At 37.3% G+C, this 17,209-nt stretch overlaps 1 protein-coding gene across 2 annotated transcripts in view; it reads left to right on the top strand.

The window, feature by feature from the left end:
- The window catches only part of GLCCI1 (glucocorticoid induced 1), a 58,413-nt gene that overhangs the window by 11,917 nt on the left and 29,287 nt on the right, over positions 1–17,209 (top strand). For both annotated transcript variants that reach the window (XM_040589847.1, XM_040589846.1), the window contains exon 2: positions 9,025–9,176. In XM_040589847.1, coding sequence (XP_040445781.1) covers positions 9,025–9,176 — 152 coding nt within the window. The remainder of the gene's footprint in view (positions 1–9,024; positions 9,177–17,209) is intronic.

The following is a 17,209-nucleotide window of genomic DNA, read 5'->3' as shown; positions in this document are numbered from 1 at the left end:
ACATTATCAATAAAAAAGTGAATCTTAGCTGAGAATTGTTAAAACCTGAACAAACTTAGATTTTGCATGTTTTAAGACAGACAGTAAAAACACACAAACAGAAAAATAAGGAAAAAGCAGTTGCAGCCATTTGGTACTAAGAAAAAAGAGATTAAGTATGATATGAGGCTGATATGCTGGGATGTATGGTTTCAAAATCAAGTCCAAGGAGTAGTGCAAAAATCTCAGAGGAAATGGCACAGATAATTATTCAATGCTTTGTGCTCACTGGGATGAAGTATCAGCTTTCAATAAGGACAGTAATTTTTTTAACCCAGGAAGATTAAAAAAAAAAATAATGGAGAGGGTAATTTGTAGTTGGGAATTACCAAGACTAGAATAAATACAGATTGCATATTTTAATAAAGTCAATTCAGTGATCTTCATTGTGGGATTCTAGAAAAGCCTACTCAGAAGTTCATGCTTGCCTTCAGATTTCTAAGGTGAGCTCCTGAATGGTGACACCAATTGAGATTAGATCCCCAAGTATAGTAGATAGGATGCTGATGCTTTTGAAAGGTGAAAAATGTTGAATCTAGGTCATAATATAGAGATCTATTCGTCTAACTTAAGCTATAGGTGAAACTTTGAAAGAAATTCTAAGGGATGGTGGAAAGCAGGGAGAAATGTTAAAGTGCAAAATGAGCTTTCCAGATTGTGTCATGCTAACCTGATGGTTTTGATAAGAGAACCGATTTTCTAGGCGGGAATTAGATTTTATCTGCTTAGGCAAATTTGAAAATTAGGGTGATGAAACAGTTGATGAATTTTGAGAGGTTTAATGAGTATGCAGGAAGATTATGCAAGAAGAGTTGAAGGACCTTGGGAATTGAAATAATAAAAAATGGAGGTTTATGTATGTGAGGTTGTACTTGAGCAGAATATCTTTTGCTGTAAGGGGGAGCATGTAATTTCAAAATGCTGGAGGGTAGAGTTGGGTGATGGTGGGATCTCTAAACTGCCCACATGAAGTGACTGAATAAGTACTGGGCACAGGTCAGGTCTTGCACAAACGAGCAACTTGCCACACAGGGGCCTGCTGAGGCATCAGCTGGGATACTGCGGCTTTGGTGCTCCATGGTTTAAGAAAGGCAGAATCAGACTGAAGCAGATTCAGAGGAGAACTGCTAGGTTAGGGGTTTAACCATGCAATGATAAAAATAAAAAATTACTGAATAAAAATACAGTTGCTTTCCTTGAATCCAGGTGAGCAGGAAAAGCAGTGGAGAGGTGGGAAGGAAGAACCGTAAGTTAGTGTTAGGACGTGAATGGGTGGATTGCTTTGACAATGGGAATGTTTATACGGAAAACTTGAATCTATCAGAAAAAAAAAATCTTCCTGTATCATTTTTCCAGTAGGAATCATGCGGCCAGAATACTCAGGTGCTGTAAGACTAGTTTGTCATATGTTTTTAAGTGATTATGTATGTTTTGTCAGTGATGGCTGAGAACTCGGCTCCTGATTTAGGAAGTTGTTTCTAGTCCTTTATTTCTGTGACTTAACTGATAATGAAAAGATGATGTATTTAATCAGAAAAGTTCAGCAGCCTGATTTAAAAAATCAGATTTAATCTTGTTTTACATTTCTATTTCTCAGGTTTGTTTTTTTTTCAGAAATAAAAATTGTTGTTTCATATAATTAGCTCTATTTAGGAGAGTGCTTTCTGTCTCTGGTCATTGATGATTGTTACAATGGCATCGTATAGTCGCCCACTGTGCATTGGTTACAGTTCTCTGTGTATTTTAATTGTGAAAATGCTCAATCATACCTTCTGATTTTTTAAGTTTTTTTCCTTCAAGATTTTAATTATTAATATACTGGAAGAAAAAACCCAACAGCTTTAGTGCATTTTTTTGCTCCCAGTTAATTTTTGAATATTGGATAAATTTATCATTCAACAGATATAAATTAATGAACTAAAATGAAGAAAATTCTCTGTACCTGCAGGAGTACACAAGAGTCAGTGGATGGTTGTATGTTTCAAAGTGCTCTTTTTCCGAAGTATTTAGCTGCTGTGCTCAAATCAATTTTGTTTTAACTTTTTAAAGTAGGAAGATTTTTTTAGATACTTTTATTAAATGATGCTATGTTTAGGTATTTGTGTAAGTTTGAAATAATAACCTTAAAAAGAAAAATATATTTTAAAAATGTAAACTACTTAAAAATCTGAAAGGTTTGGAATTAGTGTTTTACCTACCTGGTGTCCTGTTAGAGTGCAAACTTGTAGGTTACATCTGTTAACAAAGCAGGCTTTTGTGATACTAAATGCTTCATCTTTTGTATATAGGTCCTATACATGCCAGCAGTAATCTTTGTTAGAAGAATAAATTAGCTTTAGAGGGCTGAAACTTTCTTCCTTATAGTTTGTTTACTTTTCTTACTGAGATTAGAGCATTCTTTCTATGCTTGATCTCCAAGGTTAATGTTGATTTTAAGCAGGAGAGTTTTGCTCTGAACAAAATCTGACTTCTGAAAGATACGTGTAGTCACATTTTACTTGACCTGCAGTTTGGTGGAATAGGGGTGTGAGGCAGAGAAGGTGTTTCAACATATATGCGTAGGCAACCAAGATTTTGAGTCAACTGTACGTTCAATGAAATTCTTGTGCCTACAGATTAATTGATCTGTTCGTCCGCATATCTATAGCCTAGCCCAGTGCAGTGTGTTCCTGTGCAGTTAGGTGAGTAGAGCTGTATGTCCTTGATGAGTCATGCATAAAACCTCCTTGATGGAAGGCAATGCCTTGATCTACCTGTTGGATTCAGTGACTAATCAGAAGACCTCTTCCCCTTCTAGATGGCTTAGTCATGGCTATAAAAGGTAACTCAGTACGGTTGATACTCAAACCTCTTACTGTGGGTCTTTGTCTACAGTTTCCCTTGGAAAGAGCAAGCAACACGTTTCCGTGACGATTTGCTTTCCCAGTACAGGCTACCTCTTGTATTCATAGACTTGCTGTTTCATGCAGTTTAGTTCTCGTAAGCCTCGTCAGGTACAAAACTGAATTTGCCCTGACTACCAGACTGTAATATGACCCATGTAGAAGAGTCTTTCCCCTCTTCCCTGTCCCTTCTTCCTCCCCTGAAGAATTTTGGGTGTAGAAAGCACATTCATGGACCTGGGTCTCTGGAAAGATTTCAGATCTCATGAAGTGGGCTGCTTACTGTTTGTTCAGTTTGGTTGTTGGAGCCTTGGTTAGGTTATGGTGCTGTTCCGTGCCTTTTTGTTGGTCACTTCAGTGTTAACGGAAAATGAGAAGAAATTGGAGTCGATTGTCAGTCTGATCAGAGTAGTTACTTCAGAATGTCACACACACACACCCCCTTTCATTTTTAGTCATCCTCTGTCTTGATTTCTAAAAACTGAAACTTGGGAATAATTTCTGAAATTGATACAACAGTGTGGTGCACATAATGAAGACATGTTTTATGGAACTGAACATACAGTATTTTTAGAGATCTGTCAGAAGGTAACTTAAAATGACTGTCTCTTATTATGTCCTCTTAGAAATATCCTTTTAGTAGCAAAACACTGAACTGCATTTTAAATGTTTGGAAAAGCTAGTATTTTGCTTTGGTTAAAGTTATTAACCTGTTTAATTTGAAATTATTGAAGGAAAAGTGCAGTAACTTCATATTTTTTCCTGTTCAGTTGCATATTAAGGTGTTGGGGTTTTTATGTTGCTATTTGAAATCCTGTTTTTTGTTGTTTTTTATGAGCAGTACATGGCAAACAGTATACTCTTTGTTGTTCTGTACCGCTCTAAACTGTTGATGCAGTCAGTCATTCAGCCATTTGCAGATTGGGTCAGAAACAGGTCCGTCGCTCACCGGCAACTGAGAAGTGTCTTTTAGGCCAATAGATCTATCTTGTGGAGTAAAACTTCTAGGTATCCCAAATCCCTTGTTAATCTTTTTCTTAAGAGATTTTAGCTCAAATTACAAGAGGAAAGTCTTCTTGAGAATGAAGACTGAAATATTTTTTTTGGAGTGGCTTCTAAATCCCCATTATTCCATCTTTTTCCTCGCAAAGTCAGAGGCAGATTCTGAAAATAAACATGTACCAGTTTGGCCATCTACCTACATAATCAGAGCAGGAAAGACCTATCAAATACATATTCAGGAATCAGTACAATATCACTATATACTTACTTAAAAAGTCAAACGAACCCTTGACCAGACTCTTCAGAGACTGTTCTTGTATCTGAAAGTCTACCTCTGTAGTACTCAAAGGATCGTTGTCAGAAGCAAGCATGAGCAGGGGTATTGCTTTCCGTGCTTGTAGAAGATGTAACAGAAGAGGGGACTTTTGACTAGATATGTATGGAGCAGTAAGTAGCAGCAGCTACTGCTGTGGTAACCATGACCTAAGTGCTGGGCCATCATTCTTAGTAGTCGTCGTGGGTCACCATTCCTTAAAATTCAGCTTTCCATTTCTATTTTATGATTTCCCAAGCTGTGTTCCCATGTACTTCATTATTTAAGACATTGATATAGGCACATCTGAATCATTGTTTTTGTAGATTGTTGTAAATCTGTTGTAGAAATGTCCTAGAAATATCTGTTACTCCTTCATAATGTGATATCTATTCTGTGTCTCCTTTGAGCCAGACTAGAACTTTGACTTTGGGACTCTTGAAAAGAGTCTTAGGCAGACTAGGTTATCCATCAAAGTGAGTCCTTTCAAGAGTCTTTGGTATTTTTGGAGAAAATTCTTTTGAATTTAGTATTTATTTCCAAGGTAAAATCTGAAATTTCTTAGGAACAGATGAGTTGTAAGCTTGGGTCTCATTTCACTAGTAGCTCTGAAGGTGAACCAGAAGATTCTGCAGGATGCCAGCAACTGAACTGAGGACAATGTTTCATGAAACTTTGTGGGGGAATTTAGTGCTGATATTTTATGGTGTCATGACTTGGCTGTCTTGGGTAAAGAGTTTCAGTTATAGATGAACTTTCAAGAAAAAAAATGAAGTTACTACTGTAAGAATGTTGGCTAGCCTTTTGGCAGGAGAGTGTCACAGTTAGCTGACATCAATAGTGAGATGATGATATTAATACTCCTAGTTTTAGGAAAGAATGAATTTTATTTTTATTTCATGTTTTTCACTCAACTCGAGAGGAATCTGTGTCATCTGAGAAGTTCTCTTGATAATTTTAGCCTTTTAAAGCTGGATATATCCATGCAAGGATATGAATGGAAAAGTTTTGGCCAAATTTGAACTGCATCTGCTAACGGCTGAAAGAGAGATGTGAAGAAAAGATGCTGACAGATGAGCTCTGGTGGATTTAGCTGAAGCAGTTTTTATAATGGTACCAATGCTAGCTGTCAATTTTGCTCTTGTGCTGCAGGTGATTTTCCTCATTGCACGCATGGCCGAAAGCATTATTTAAGCTAAAATGGACTGTGAACATGGCTTTGAGATTATGTGCAGGTTAGCTGCCTCTGTTGGATGGGAAGGCAATCTCTTCATTTTAGAGTTGTAGCAGATGGTTTTGTTTGAGCCCTATGTCCTTTTCAAAAGAGCTGTCATGTGTTAGTCTCTTACCTTATTACGTTTTGCTGGCAGAGGAATGGAAACCTTTTTTCTGTCAATCTAGGTGGTATAACTAGAATTCTTTTGGCTCTCAATGCAGCATGCAGAACCATAATTTCATGATTTCATGCAGTTTATTTTAGTTGATTCCTGCTGGGAGGTAGGATCATGCCGAATTTCACCAGCTGTAGTATTCAGATGGACCCTTGTGTCATTTTGCGTAACATGATTTGTATCTGGAAATGTGTAGCGATAGCCTTTAAATACATGTCATTAAAACTTGGTGTATTTAAAATAACACATGAGGTATTTTGGCTTCCTGTGAGCATACATCTTGCTTTCGTAATTTCTAGCTAAATTTTTCAGGTTGCTTAAGTGCTGTGTTGCTAAGTTTACTTGTTCTGGAGGTAGAGCTGAGCTCCTTGTGAGGTATGTCACACATCTCTGAGGAAGACAACAATCATTTTGACTTACTGCTGTAGTAAAATCCATTCATATACACTTTGATATTGTCAGATGAGGTATAGTCTGAAACTTGGGTAAAATCAGTCTGTAATTTTAGAAGTTTCTGGGTATCGATGAAGCCTTTCTGAATGCTGAAGTCTGTTGGCTAACTTCAGGAGCTGTTGCAATGCTTCAGATGTCAGATGGTACTTGCTGCTTCTTTTTGTTTTGTTTTGTTTCTTTTGCTTCTGTGAGAAAACTGGAGCATGAGGTTTCCATCTGGAGAAAGTGATTTGGACCGGAGGAGTAGTGAGGTGAGAAAAGCAAAATTAAGAAAGAAATCCTGAGAGCAGTTTTAATATTTAGAAAACTGTTTAAGCTGATCTGAGCCACCGCTGTTGTGGTCCAGTTCAATGCTGCTCTCTGTGGCATCCTGTCGTCTTTAAGTATATTACTGTACAAGACAGTTTGTCAAATGCTAATTTGTAAAAAAGTTCCTTCAATTTTCATGCTTGCAAATCCTTTCTCTTTTATTTTTTGTGACCTAAGGATATATCATAAAAGGGTGAGAGCAGAAATTGCTACTGAACAGACCTCGACACTGCTACAGCCCTGTTCCCTCTGGCTCTCCTGTGGTTGTTTCTGCCCATTATATTATGCCAGTTCTGCCTGTAATGAGGAAAACCGTGTATTTATGTCTTTTGGAGGGTACATTTTAATTTTCTTTAACTCAGTAAATCACTCTGCTAGGTGGGTTCACACATCTGTGATCATGCCAGCTCCAAATAGGTGGAAGGAGTGCAGACAACAATGGAATAGAGTTGACATGAAATTAGCATTAACTTGGATTGGTTTGTGCAGTTGAGGAGTGGTTTGTTTCCTGTAATTCAAAGAAGTACTGAAGAGTAGTATGGACTTACAAGAGTGCATCTTGAACTTTTTTTTTCTTGGCTTTAGGGTTTGACAGTGTCCTGCAGTCTGCTTCCAAGATGGCCATGGAGAAATATAAATGTAGTAACTTCTGGTGGTAGTTAGTTGTAATGGAGTTATGTGGAGTTATTAACGTTGGGATTGCAGTTGCCTGCCTTCTCAGTGTAGAACAAGACACTGACCTTAGTTCAATCTCTGGTTGTATATATTTTACTTGTGTGGTTTGGGCTTGTATTTTGTTGGGGTTGTTTTGCAGCAGGCTTTTTAAATTTAAAGTTTGTAAAAGTGTGCTTAGTCCTTATGTCCTCATTTTCAGACATTGTTTTACCACTTTGTCTTTGCATGGTGTCTAACTTGTTGTAAAAGCTCTTTTTTTAGAACATACTTAGCTACTTACATGTTTAACAAATTCCTGATAAGTTTTTTCCGTGTTATACGTATATTTAGTGAACGGAGCCTTTGGAGAAATTTTCAAAACTCAGGCTACATGAGAGAGTAGCCTTGTGCCATAGCATGACAGTGAAGGCTGGAAGAATGTTTTGTAGGTATGCATGCACCCTTAAGGTACACTTGTGTTTCAGTGCAAATGTAAATACTGGTTTCATGTTTAAAATTTGTCACCTTTATTTTGGATCTCAGGCTCCTTTACTTTTAATAGTGCAAAAATATTTCTCAAATGTAAATTTGTCACAATTGGAATCCTATGAGGATAGATCTGTTTGAAATTGCAGGGATTTGATTTACAGATAAGGCAGTCAAAACAATTATATTCTAACAAAGGCAGTATTATACACTGTCATGCTTCCAATTCCCAGTATTATTTAGAACTCTTCACCTAATGAGCAGCTAATATGTTTCAGCAGTTCTAAATTTCTCTAAAATGGTCTGGTTTAATGTTATCATGTTTATACATCATACCATAAGCATGCTGTATTATTGCAAGTTATAACCTAATTATTGTGCTGAATGCTTTGTAAAACATTGATGATGGAGCCTGACTTTTGATATCCAGCAATTCCAGATGGTATACAAAGAGAAAATGCATGTAGAGGTCAGTGGGCCGCGTCTGGGCTCAGAAGTGTGCTAGTAGGTCTGCTCTCAAGTTCTGAGCAGTGAGTTGGGTTTTGGTGGCTCAGATCAGTGCATAGCATTTGACTAGCTTGAAAGTAGTCTCACTTGCAAACTTCTTTTAGCAGGGATGAGTAAAGTAGATGATTGCTGTAATGTAGGGCCTAAGGTTGGCTTATGTGAAGTCTAGAGAACGAGTATGTGAAGTAATTTTGCCTAAAGGACAAAGTAAGATGATCCAGAGAGCATGCTGTAAAACTGTTCTTTCCCACATCAATCTCATGAATCACCCTACTCACTGCTTTCCAAATGAAATACAGGAAAAAGTGTTCCATGATCTAGGTGTATGGGGAGAGAAATACAGGGAGGAGTCAAAGATTGCAGGCGCGGTGATGAGTGAAGACAAACATGGTAGCTGCCTTGACCTGAGCCGTGTCAGAGGGAAATACACAGTCACACGCTTTCAGCTTGCTAAGGCCTGTATTGGGATCTTGTAAATAATACGGAATGACGTACACAAGAGCAAGAAATCAGATATGCATCTTCTTAAGAAGACTTAATTTTTGTCACAATTTGTGTTTTAGTGTTTAGAAAGCTAAGCAAACAGACTTTAAAAAACCCCAAAAGTAACCCAATACTGTTACTGTGTTATATTTCCTTATATTTTCTATTTCTGTATGCCTGGCTTTCCTGAGTTGCCTCGTCGCTGTATTTAAATTTGCTTGATGTTTTTTGTTGATGAAAATATATTGCTTAAGTAGCTCAGTTTTTTGCAGATATGAACACTTTAAGCTTTGTTGTTTTCTGTAACTGTTAAGTTTTCCCTTTTGTATTTTTTTTTCCTCCTTTGTCTGATGTTATTTGCTTTGATGTGATGGCATTCTTTTCAGCTTGGCATTTAGACAAAGGTTTCTGATGTGTTCTTGCCTTTGTGTGTCATAGCTAGCTTTTGACATTTCACATCAAATTTAGCCTGACTTTTTGTTGATTTTGTTCTGGTTTTCTACAGTGGACAGGCCAAAATCCCAGCAAATCAGAACTTCTGGTACCATAAGGCGAACTTCTTCTTTGGACACAATAACAGGACCTTACCTCACAGGACAGTGGCCACGTGATCCCCATGTACACTACCCTTCATGTATGAAAGATAAATCTACTCAGGTAAAAGCTGTAAAACAAGACAACAGAGATGTTTCATGTAATTGATGTCTTCCTGATAATACTTTTATCACCTGATTTGGAATCTTAGCTCAACTTAATTCTGAAGAAATGTGGATTCACTTAGTTCTATTACAAATACGAAGCTCTAAAAGTAGGGTACAGTAGTGGGTTTTTTTAATCAGTGTCAATTCAGTAACATGATATGCAACAGGTAATATTTTTATGTTGTTAGAAAACAGTTGTTAAAAGTAATTTTCTGTATGTGGACAGATTTGTTGGAGCTAAATAAGCGGATTTCAATCTCAGCCTTGTATCTGGTTTATTTTGAAGCCGCTATATGCAAAATTGTGCTGAGTGCTATTTTAAAAAAAGATTCCTTAATAGCAGTGGCTGACAAGCTAAAGATTTTACTAAATCATGGTCATCTGTAGGTCTCAAGTGTATTTGGGGTGGGGAGAAGGATAGTGGTTGCTGTCAAGAGCTGACCAGTTTGTCAGTAGAGGGGAAATCAAGAAGAAGCTGGGAGTGTGCATGCAATAAGGTCTTGAGATGTCCTCTCTGCTGCTTAGTAGCAACAAAGACAAATAGAAATGCTTTGTGGAGGAGCTGCCTCTTGAAGCCAGACATCAGAATGAGAGCCTTACCACCAGCTACAAAGGGAAGGCTACTGAGATTGTTTATGGCCTGATACCCTTGTGATACCCTTGGATCCTCCTCAGGGCTCTGTCCTTAGCGGGAACCTTTGGCAGGTAGGCTGCTGTGGCATTCATAGTGCTCCAGTGCTCTTTGGCTAGACGGGTGAACATTGTTTCTTGCCAGCTTCCTCCTCATGTTGGAGCTTGTTGCCCACAAAGATGATCGCTATCAAACAGGTTAAAAATACATAATTCTAAAACCCCCAAATTATTAGCAAAGAGGTTCAATTCTTGGTTTTTCAATAGTGTTATTAGGGCATGGAGCAAGTCATCTGAGTTTGTATACTAAACTCAGTTGGAAACTAGAAGAGACTATCTATCTTTGGTGGCATTTTCAATTTACAGGCCATGTAGGGATGGATGTTAAATCAGTTTTCTATCTCTTGTGCTATGATTCAGGTCCATTGTTATCATGGGTGTCCTGCAAAGAAAAATGATACTTAATGACATCCTACCTTTTGCTTATAACTGTCTTTTGCATTAAGAATTGTTTTTAATGGAAGCTTATGTTGTCCCAATGCATATGACACCTTTAAAATATCAAGGATTTTTCTGTCTTCAGAAAACTTCACTTTTAGGTGTATAGGTTTTGGTTAGTTTCTACTGACTTGCAACTACTTGTCACCCGTTCTGCCACCATTGTTAGAGCAAATGCAGCAGCTCTTTAAATTGATTCTAGGTTTTAGTCTTCTGTGTAATAATGAATTTCTCAGGACAAGTTAGAATGTATAAATCATTTTCCACATCTCTTTAAAATATACTGTAACGTCACACAGGAAGTCCTCTGATGTGGAATGGCTTAAATGTAGAACGCTTAGGGGGAAAAAAAAAATTTGTCTGTATGTTCCATAAATCCTGTTTAATGAATTTGGGAATCTGATGGTTAAAAATGAACAAGGAAACTTTCATAGCTTCTGGTGGGACCCTTTTTAGAGAATGCTGTCTTCATGTCCTACTCATTCATTTTGAAACCAGCCAGCCAGTTTTAGCAAAAAAGAAGCAGCAGTCATATTTACTCTCATGAAAGATCTACTTAAAAAGCCCTTAATCCTGAATTTACTTCCAAGGTGCCTTCCTTTCATAATACTATGCCTTAACATTTTTTCTGTTTTGAAACCATAATTTCCATTCAGGACAGTTTTGGTATCATGTATTTCTTAACCCCTCTCTTAAAACATATATCCATATCAAACTTTGCAAATACCCTTATGAATAGAAAATTTAGAGTACTTAAACATTCACAACAAACCTTTTCACTAGTTACAGAAAAGAGAAACAAACTTGTTCTGTAAATATTTGTGCTCCAAGCATTTGGCAATAAAGTTGCTTTCCTAGTGAGCTCAAGTAAGTGTTTAGGTTATTTGACCCGTTGGCTGCCACCCTTTGCCTCATTCAGAAACAAAGCTCAGGGAGGAAGGAAAAAAAAATTGTTTCACCTTTTCAGCATAATCAAATGTAACAGAGAGGAAAGGCAGTACTGTTGTCATTGCAAGTATTGTTTCAAAGGGATAAGGGTAGGGAAGTTTCATGCTTTGAATTTTTGTGGATATCTTCTAACAAGGAATTGTATTAGCTGTCTTTTTATTCAAATTATGCAAAAATCAAGCATTTTGCAGTGTTTGAGTTGAAAAACTTATGTCTTGACTACACGGGTCTGTATGAATATGTAAAATGTAACAAGCATAGTGATTGGCACAGCAGATTCCTTTTTTTTCTTAAATGTTTGCTGAGAAGACTTGTAGATGATCATACAATACTGACTTGGGTTATGTTTTGGTTGCATGGTTCGTTTTTTTTTTTTTGCTGTTGGAGCTCTGCATAGTTTGAAATATGTCTAATTTCAAAACTAAAGATGAGTTCCAAGTTTTGATAGGATGCATGTCTGGCAAATTAAGTTAAATTAAATTAAAACCTTGCTCTTTGCCCGAGCACCAGCATAAGTACTTCTGCCACTTCATGCTTGTTGGCTAACTAACAGTTTAGCTCCTGGGAGTTCATATAATTTATAGTAGGTAAAAATAATAATACTTGCTAGTTTAGCCAAGTGGAAGATAAACAAAATAAATAAAAACAAGATAATGAAAATCAATAAACCAATTTTTTTGTGTGAGCATGTTTCATTGTAGAATAAATTATCTTGTTTTACTTCTAAACTCATGAACAGTACCGTCAGTATAACTTACATTGTAGGTGGAATAATTATTCCTCTTACAAGGGTACTTTCTGTCCCTAATTAAACATTAATTTAAATGCAAATTTGGTGCAGTTGTGTGGAAGTGGTGATTATAGCTGTTCCAAGTTTCTTAGAATTCTTGTATTAAAAAAAAAATGGTGTCAGATTCTGGTCTTCACTGGGATCAGATGAACCTTTAATGAGTTTTTTCCAAGTCCTTGTTTCCCACTTAAGTTCTTTGAACCTGTAGAGTGCACATGAATCAAATGTTTCTTCTTTCTCTAAAATTAAACCAGGATTTTTGAAAAAGAGTTTGATAATATCTTATTACTTAAACAGAGGAAATGGAATTTTGTTTGTTTTAGCTTCTGTTGCATCTTGGAGAGTAGGAACTATAGTTCATATTTCTGTGTCCCTCTTAACCACCTCAAGTGTTCAGACTGAAAACATTGAAGAGAACTACTGTTTGCTTTTGGCAAAATATATTATGACAGTCTGCACTGAGACATTTATACAATTCCAGATTTCTCAGAATTCTGCATGTATTTAAGTTCACGTGTGTATGCGTGCATATGCATAAAACTGGTTGATCTTTAGCAAGTTTTGGATAATCAAAGGTACACCATTTTTTTTAGTAGCATTTTAAGGATTTCAGAAATGCAGGGAAACTTACTTTACTATTATAGGAAGTTATTATACGCGTTGATGTACTTTGTGATCCCCTTCCCAGGTTCCTCCTTTGTGCTGCTTCCCTCTCCTTTTCAGTAAAATTTGAACTTTTGGTTAAGGCCATTTAAAACACAGTATAGCTTCTTTCCCTCTTTTTTTCCATCTCTCTTGGGAGCACTGGTGAAGCAAATTTGTATACTTCTCCTTCATATTCTACATGTAAGTATTTTCCCCTTCTTAGTCTAAAGGAATAATTCAATGTTAAATGGTTATGCCTAACCTCAGAATCTTCAGAAATATTTGGATAATAGTAATAGGTTATTAATGTAATTATTTGGCAGTAACTAAATAGTTTAAAAGGTATTTATAAAATTGAAAAGAAGGTGAGGTTAGGGATAAACGTATGATGTTAATGTCATAACGAAGATACTGCCATTTAAAGTTCATCTATGTAATCTTTCTCAATCTAAATAATAAGAAAAGAACAAATGACCAAGTGGAGTATGGATCAGTGATCCCCCCTGCCCCACTCCCCATTGACAACTTAAACTGGATTCCAATATGCCTGGATATGCCTTTTTCACTGTATATGGCAAGTATGTATTATACGAATGGAAATGAAGAAAGTTTGCAAAATGCCTTTCAGCATTTTTACTTTTCTCTAAGCTAAAGAATAATGCAGAGCTATTAAACTGGAATGCTTGGCTAAAGTATGTTTTTATTCTTCTTGTGTGTGGGTCAAGGCTTTAGTGTAGTTGGCTGTCATTAGTCACCTGAGTAATGTTTTATTTTGGGTAGAAATTTTGTTGCCTAAAAATTAAGATTATAAACCAGGAGGCTCAATTACATGAAGCTCTTTCATTGGTGTATTAGTTATCGTTGCTTTCATGGGATATTTTAATGATGTACTTCGGACGGAGGGGACAAAGAGGAAGAGATACCACATCATAGAACAATGAATTTATTGTTCTTAACTTTTCTTAGCCTGTCTGATGTTTAAAAGGAGTCATCACCTATAGTCAAATTAACCTCTAACTCTTTAGGCTATTTCTTTCTGTAAAATTTCTGCAGGGCCTTTGAATACTTCAGAAACATCTGAAAAGTCATCAGACTTTATCTTCTAGTGCTGCCATTGCGTTTCTTTTAAATGTGGCAGTTCTTAAAAAACATTATTGCTTCCCCTGTAAAACATGGATTTATGTCCTTAATCTTTGCACCCATCCCCCAGTGTAGTTAGTCTGGAATGCAGGCTAGATACAGTAATTAGAGAGAAGAGCTGGCAATAAAATATGAGATATTTGGAGTAATTCAGTCTTATTTGAGATTTAGGTAGGTTGATACTCCATGCAGTCATTCTGATCTAAATGAAGTGGAAAGAATGTAGGTGTATATCCCTGACACGGGTGGAAAAGCAAGGCAGAATTACCAAACGTGTTGGAAAAAATGCTAATCTCTGTAAGGTTGGGTGAGTTAGAACAATGGTAGTTGTGATTTACATTAAGACTGAAGAGAGCAACCAGATGTGGTGTTCTCACCGTGTCCTAGCCCATGCACATGCTTTAAGCATTGTGTCCACTGAAACTGGGACCGTGAACCTTCACATGTCAAAATATCAGCGATCCTCCTCTTGAAACTGTAGCATGCGTTGCTTAATGTTTTCAAGGTTCTCCTAAATTGTTTTAAATCTTAGTTTCTGAATATAGAGTAGCAGGAATTAATCCTTCAGTTTCATGAAGTTCAGTTCATACTTAAGTGATGCTGTAAATTTGTTTTGGCTCTGAAATATTACCAGTTTGACAGATAGTGCCTGTGACCTCTCTTAATGCATTTTTGACTTGAGGTGCAGCAACTTTGGTTTCATTTATTGTAATCCAGAAATTTTTCTTCAAATACAGTTCTGAGGTACTTTTTTAACTGTCATTATTTTTTTAATATGTTTAACACATGGGAAGTACACTTGCCGCTTCAAATGAAGGCTTCCGTGGATAAGCCTGTTCTGTAGAAGTTGTAAATAAAGAGGGGAAAACAATTTTCATGAAATGTGGCATGTCAAGGGTGCTGTATACCCCCATCTTATTTGTGATGTAAGTTACAAACTTTGTGAGATATGAGGTGCTCAGACATGAGCTAAACTTACAAAAGTAGAGTTTCTGTTTGCACATAAGAAGTGTGGAGTTCTTTTGTTTGGGTTTTGTGCCCCCCCCCTTTTTTTTTTTTTTGAAAAAGCTTTTGCTTGGATGTAAGCGTTTTAGGTTACAACCCTGAAACTTCTCTTTGTCATATGTGGGTTACAGTGTATTATAAGCAGCAATTTCTAGGGTTTGAAGAAGACTGCTTGCTATAATAATCTGGTAACTGCTTATGTTGTGTTATTTTTTAACCTTTTTTTCTTCTTTCCATCTGAATATAAATAGCACTTCAGTGTAACGTTGCCTGACCAGTACTGTGCTATGAACCTCATATAGTATTTGTAATCTAATATTGCAAATAAAATTGAGGGACACAAATAGCATGCCCCCTCTATACTGATACTTTTATGTACATTTTGAAAGACTGGGACTTGACTCAATTTACCAGAGATTAAAAGCAATCATGTATCCTTGTCTCAAGGGAGATAGTATTTGAGTGGAAGAGAGTTGATACTTTGATAAGCTTTAAGGATTCCCATCTCTCTGCTAACAGTCACCAATACTGTTGGTGAAGTTCATCAGAGTGTTGCTATAAGTTTGTTTTTTGCCTTTGCTATCTGGATCAATATCTGTGCTTATTAAAAAATACTGGCAAGCTCTTGCTTTCTACATATATTTTGTGGGTTTGGTTTTGGGTGGTTTTTTTGGTTTTTTTTCTTTGTAACAGTTACTTCTCTTTGTTGAGAAACTCACTTTGGCTTTTTAGATGCTCCATGTCTTCTCTGTTCTGGTTATTAAGCTGTAGTTGAAAGGCTGTGAGCTTGTAGTGATCCTTGGTACACCCTCCTGCACTACAGGTAAATATTTAAGCACCTGAAATGCCTGTTTCTCTTTGTCCTGGAGTAGTCCTCCATGCTATGAAGCTGTGTTGTGCTCAGAAAACACTCTTTGGAAGATAAATTCTTGAAGAATTCCCTTTGCATTGATGTTTTTCATATGAGGTTCTAGCTGTATTTGGGATATAGTAAAGTACTTTAAGAGAAAGTCAATTTAAACTGGAAAGTAAATTGTAATAGATTGTGAAAGCCCATGATTTTGAAAAAGGAGCAAGTTTTCCCCATTTTCTCTAGTTGTTCACAAATCTGCAAGCCACTTCAGTGTTTAAAAAACAAAAGCAATACAATGTCTTTGAGGCAGAATTCAGGGAGGTGGTAAGTACCCAGTCTGCAAGAACAAGTACTTGGTTAGAACATGGCTCTGCTAAAATGCAGAGCAAGCGAATGCGCACACAGGTGGTGTGCCTGTGGCAGAGGCTGTGCTTTGGTTGGGGAGAGTCATGGGTTGCTTGGCTGAGGGAATCCCATATGTTAAATAGCTGGTTTAACACTTCACTCCTAATATATTTTTTTTCATAACTGCATTATCTTCTGGCCTCTTCTGCAGACCCCCACAAAGAGAGTCATATAATAAATATGCAGAACCCTAACTTTTATAAAGACTTGTTTTTCCCTTTCTGGGAACATGCAGCAAAAACTTCATTACTGATTTTTTTCCATTGTGCTTTCTAATGGCTCACGCAGCTTGCTGGGCCTTTGGTGGAAGTATTCCTGGTGGTGTAAAAATAATGGAGAAAAATCCTCACCAAACACATGGGAAATGCAGGGCTGGTGGAAAACACAGGAGGGGTATATAGGCCTGTGCGCACGAAGTGACTTGGCACATGAAGTATTAGCACTTAGCAGTGAGGTGCTGGGCGGTAGGCCATATTAATACTATGGCAGTGCAATGATTATTAAAGTATAGCCTGTGCTCTGAAACTACAGCTCAGTGCTTAAAGGTGCCTGGTGTGGTGTGCTTGGCTTGGGTGGCTGGTGCTGGAGGGCTGCCTCCACCTCCCTTTGCAGGGTAGTGAGGGAGAGGAGCTGCAGGTGTTTTTGTGGTGTTCTCCAGGGTGATGCCTAGCCTCCTTCCTGAGCAGAACACTGTCTGCTATGTGTGTGGGTGCTCCAGAAGTTTCTAGACCCTAGAGAGGAAGCAAGAGTAGCTGTGGAGGAACAAGGTTTCCATGCAGGAGAAGGAAGTCCCAGGGAGTGGTGGATCCCAGGCCCTATGTGTCCTGCTGGGCTGGGGTCCTGTCTCCTGTGGTGAAGTATCAGCAGTGGTCCCCTCCCTGGAAAACCTCACCGCCAAATTCTCATGATTTTCATTGTTACAGTTTTATTTCTTGCAGCCTTATTGTGAAAGATTCAGCTAATACTAGTAGGAACTGTTGAAAAAAAAAAAAGCCTGTTTGTTTTTTCTTTTCACGGATTTATATATGTGTCTGTAGACCTGAGTTTTATATGGTTCATACCTCAAACTGTCCAT

Source organism: Falco naumanni, chromosome 4 (genome assembly GCF_017639655.2).
Source record: "Falco naumanni isolate bFalNau1 chromosome 4, bFalNau1.pat, whole genome shotgun sequence".
In the NCBI taxonomy this organism is placed as follows: domain Eukaryota; kingdom Metazoa; phylum Chordata; class Aves; order Falconiformes; family Falconidae; genus Falco; species Falco naumanni.
The sequence above is the reverse complement of the archived record's forward strand: the minus strand, read 5'-3'. Positions and strand labels throughout refer to the sequence as shown.